Source organism: Echinops telfairi, unplaced genomic scaffold, assembly GCF_000313985.2.
Source record: "Echinops telfairi isolate 266 unplaced genomic scaffold, ASM31398v2 ScPeMD7_5592;HRSCAF=6446, whole genome shotgun sequence".
Classification (NCBI taxonomy): domain Eukaryota; kingdom Metazoa; phylum Chordata; class Mammalia; order Afrosoricida; family Tenrecidae; genus Echinops; species Echinops telfairi.
Window position 1 is genome coordinate 24395060 of NW_022109491.1, and position 4548 is coordinate 24399607.

Consider the following 4548-nt stretch of genomic DNA (forward strand, 5'->3'; position numbering starts at 1 on the left):
GGCTGGACTGAGGTCCCCGGGGCTGGACTGAGGTCTCCCTGGTCTGGACTGAGGTCCCTGGGGCTGGACCGAGGTCTCCCGGGGCTGGACCGAGGTCTCCCTGGGGCTGGACCGAGGTCCCCCTGGGGCTGGACTGAGGTCCCCGGGGCTGGCTGGGGCTTTGGGTCTAGTCCTCTGTGTGCTTTAGCTTGTTACCCTCTAGTTCAGGGGTCCTCAAACTTTTAACACGGGGCCATTTCACTGTCCCTCAGACCCGTTGGAGGGCCGGACTATAGTTAAAAAAAAACCAAAACTATGAACAAATTCCTGTTCACACTGCACATATCTTATTTTGAAGTAAAAAAACAAACAGGGCAAAAACACCCAGCGGGGCAGGTAAATGTCCTCGGTGGGCTGCATGTGGCCCGCGGGCCGTAGTTTGAGGACCCCTGCAACGACTTGGTGATTAATGGATTTCTCCTTTAACTGCTCTCCCTGCTTTTCAGGTGCCTTGAAGAAGGGCCTGACAGCGGAGCAGGTCCGGGCAGATTTCATAACTCTGGGTAGGTCGTCCCTCAAGGTCATTCAGGGTTCTGGACCTCTGTGGCTCTTTATTATGTTGATGCAGCCTTCCCTTCTCTTTTAGGTCTTGGTGAGGACAAAGCCACTTACTTTAGTGAAAAGGTATTATAATTGCTTTTAATCAAGGTTAATTAAGATCACTTGTTTTTCTTGGGGGGTGGGGAGTGAGGATTGTGGACTGAGCAGTACCCTCAATCATTCATCGTTTCCTTGCTAAATCTTTGCATGTGGTTTGCCCCCAATGCCACACATACAGCGTTTTACCCTGTACTCTCAGTGCAGCTCTCATCCCTGATGTAACTGGGTGTATGTACATGTTGTATAAAGATCCCTGGTGGAGTAGAGGCTCCTAACTGCAAAGTCAGCAGTTCAAAACCACCAGCCAGTTCTGCAGGAAAAAGATGGGGCTGCCTGCTGCTGTAAAGAGCTAGTCTTGGGAACCCACAGGGGCAGTTCCGCCCTGTCCTGTAAGATCCCGATGAGTCGGCATGGCCTCTGTGGCAGGGAGGGAGGGAGTCAGTGTCACACCGTTTTCATTTCAATCTGGATGAAATCTTAGAATAAAACCTTCACATTGTCTCCTACCACTGTGGACTCCCCCATCCCTCCAACCCAAAGGTAACCCCCACTGCCTTCATTTCCCTCTCCTAGCAGCCCTGCAGGACAGAACTGCCCCCTGGGGTTCGAAGGCTTTCACCCATCTTTCTCCCGCAGAGGGACTGGTGGGTTGGAACACCACCTCTCTGTTCACAGGCAGTCCAGCGGTAACGCACGACGGGCACCAGCACTGCCCTAGACCTACACACAGACTGAATTCTGAATTCAGTCCCAATTCCGAATTCTGGGTTCTGAATTCTTCCCAATTTCTGTGCTTGGGGTAGAGTCTGGGAGGGAGGTTTGTTGTTGTTGCGACTGACTGGGTTGTTTTGCACCTGTTGTAGTGGAAACAGAATTCCCCCACCCTGGCTCACTGGGCGATAGGTCAGACGCTGATGATTAACCAGCTGGTGGACATGGAGTGGAAGTTTGGAGGTAAGTTGGGGAGCGAGTCCTGGGTCCATCCAGATATGGAGCAGGCCTGCAGAGCCTTCTAGGGAGTTTTCATGGGGCCAGCATATCCCACAGCCCTGAGACTGCTGCGGCGGGTGGGCAGGTCAGAGGCTGCTTCTCTGCCCACAGGTGCCCCATTCAGCAGCTCTCTCCAGATTCATCAGTTGGTTCCCCACAGCAGTGCACATCTTGCTATCCAAAGGCTCACCCCCTCAACCCCCACGCCCCAGCCCAAGTAGCTTGGCTGGACCAGGAGATTGAGGTTCTCAGCCGGTTACTTACGAGTGTTCTCTTCTGTGTCGCAGTGACATCTGGGAGCAGCGAACTGGAGAAAGTGGGGAGTATTTTTTTACAAGTAAGTCTTCTCCTGGCCCTTCAAAACAAAGGGCATGACATGGTCGAAAGTTACTGAATCTATGTTGGGTTCCATTAACTCCCCAGTTAGTTAGCTGTCACCCCAGTGTCCTGTGCATCTCATCGACGCATGCCCAGGCTCAAGCTGGGGTGGTGACAGGCCCCCTTTGGGGTGAATGGGAACCTGATCACTCAGAATATAAATTGTGATCGGCCCTCCTTGTGGGGGTTGCCAGGGTCTTTGGCAGTGGGTGAACCCATCAGCTCCGGTGTCCCCCTCAAGTAGGAAGCTGGATGCTTGGGGTCAAAGGGCTGCAAGAGTTTGCCCACTTGTCACGCTTTTCATCTTTACATTTTCTCCCTCTTTTCCCATCAGTTAAAGTTGGTGGTAAAAAAAGGAACCCAAACGGAGAATGTATACATAGGTGAGTCCCATTCCAGCCTGGTACCGTTGTCCATGTTCCCGTGAGTCCGTGGGCTCCCGAGGTCTGCCACAGATGCCTCTGCCAGAAGCCAGGGCCTGACGAGGCTGCCTCCTCTGTGCCCTTCCTCCACAGGATGGTCCAGGGGTGGGGTGGGGGTGGGGGGCTCCACAGCTGAAAAGCCTTTTTGGAAAAGGGGGCCAGGAGGACTGCCTGGGATTGACAGTCTCAGACACAGGCTTGTGGTGGCAGTCGGTCGCGTTGCCCCTCCTAAGCAGTGCCCTTTCACCTCTGTGCTGCTGAGTTCCGAGTTCCGCCAGTTAGACCCTTTTACAGAGAAGCCCGGAGCCTTCTTTATCAGGGTCCCTGACTCCAGGAGCTTCTCTGCTGTACCCAGCCCCTACCCCCACCCCTCCACCCCCGGAAAAGGCGAAACTTCATTCTTGTAGGATTTTGTGGAGCCTGAAGCTGCATTCTCTCCCCCCAGAATTAACCCTGCCCCAGTTCTACAGCTTCCTGCACGAGATGGAGCGCGTCCGAGCCAGCATGGAGTGCTTCAGCTGAGTGCTGTGGGTCGGTTCTCAAAGCTACCCAGCCCCCGCCCCCACCCCTGCCTGTTGGGTGCTCCTTTTGCCTTGCTTGTGTCCTGAGAGCCCAGGTGCAAAGGTTCCTGATAAACAACAGGATTAAGTACTTAAAAAGCCTATACAATTGCTGGTGGACTCTTTGTTAGGAACCATCAGGTATCTCCCCGACCCTTTCCCCGGATATTCAAGCCTCTCCTCGGGAGAACTGAGTCAGCTCTCCCACCAACCCTCTAGAAGCACTCAGGCCACCCTTCCCCCACAAGGCCAGAACCCCTTGAAGGCTGAGCCAGCGGGACCCCAGTGGAGCGCCCCATCCCCACCCCGCCCCTGGGTTTCTGTAGGGAGGGGCGGGGAATGCAGTGAGCAGAGGTTCTGAATGGAGCACTGTGTCAATATGTACTTGGTCTTCTCTGACCAGAACCCACGCTAAGCTGCCCCGAGTTCTGTCCCCGCGGCCTTGTCCCAGGGCCGGCCTTGGGGGCTACTGTAGCTTGTCTGGTTGCAGGGGACGGACATGGGACATCCTCTGGGCTGGTGGAAAATAAAAAGGAGCCTGAAGGAAAGGTCTGAATCCAGTTGCTGTTATGTGTGCATTAGAGCCCCGTGCCGGCTCCTTCAAAACGAGACCGTTCTGTCCGAGTCTGCGGTGAAGTGAGCTGTGGTCTGGAGCTGGCTGAGAACTCAGGTGAAAACGTCCTGAGAAAGCACAGCGTGGATGCTTGGTGTCCAGGTGGCGTTAGCGCCCGTCCCAGCACGCGGCTTTTTCTGCCCAGCTCCTCAAACTCCACCCTCTCGGAGCACAACCCACAGCCACTCAGGAGGACTGCTCCTTCGACTTTCTGCTGCTGTAACTCTCTGTAGGAGCAGAAAGCCCCTCTCGCTCCTGCGATGGGTTATTGGCAACGGTGCTCAACCTGTGGGTCGAGAGCCCTTTGAGGGTCGAATGACCCTTGCACGGGGGTTGCCTGATTCACAACAGTAGCAAATGACAGTGATGAAGTAGCAATGAAAATAACGTTGTGATTGGGGGTCACCACACATGAGGACTCTGTGGCAGGGTGGCGGCATGAGGAAGGTGGAGAACTGCTGGGTGAGAGGGTTTGAACTGCTGACCTTCCCGTTGCCCATAACAAGATACACTATCAAATACTCTTCCTTCCCAGCCCCTTTCAGGACTCTCCTCCCTAGAGGCAACCGCTATCAACTGCTAGTTTAGTCTCCGTCCTTCTGGAGGGAGTTCAGGTGTACACACACACACACACACACACACACAGTTTGACTCATCTCCCCCAACAGTATGTGTGGGGGGTACTGTCCACACACTATGCCCCGACTTTTCGCACTTGATTTGGACATCAAACATATATACCCCCCTCTTTTTTTAATTAAGAGAAGCAAAAACATATAGATGATTTTTTTTTTTACAGATGATTATTTGTAGCACATACTCCACATGTTTCTTCAAATGGATGGTTTATTTAACTCGCTTCTTGCTAATCAATGCTCAGGTGTTTCCACTCTTTCTCTCAGAAACAACGCTAAAGGCGTAACCTCGTTGACTCCAACTACTAAGG

The 4548-nt window shown here is 53.5% G+C and overlaps 1 protein-coding gene across 1 annotated transcript in view; it reads left to right on the forward strand.

Annotated features, from left to right (window-relative positions):
• The window catches only part of COMMD7 (COMM domain containing 7), a 12790-nt gene extending 9253 nt beyond the window's left edge, over nucleotides 1-3537 (forward strand). The window contains exons 3-8 of the mRNA XM_004698221.2: nucleotides 486-542; nucleotides 626-663; nucleotides 1503-1593; nucleotides 1917-1966; nucleotides 2342-2390; nucleotides 2875-3537. Coding sequence (XP_004698278.2) covers nucleotides 486-542; nucleotides 626-663; nucleotides 1503-1593; nucleotides 1917-1966; nucleotides 2342-2390; nucleotides 2875-2951 — 362 coding nt within the window. The 3' untranslated portion in view covers nucleotides 2952-3537. The remainder of the gene's footprint in view (nucleotides 1-485; nucleotides 543-625; nucleotides 664-1502; nucleotides 1594-1916; nucleotides 1967-2341; nucleotides 2391-2874) is intronic.
• The last annotated feature ends 1011 nt before the right edge of the window (nucleotides 3538-4548 follow it).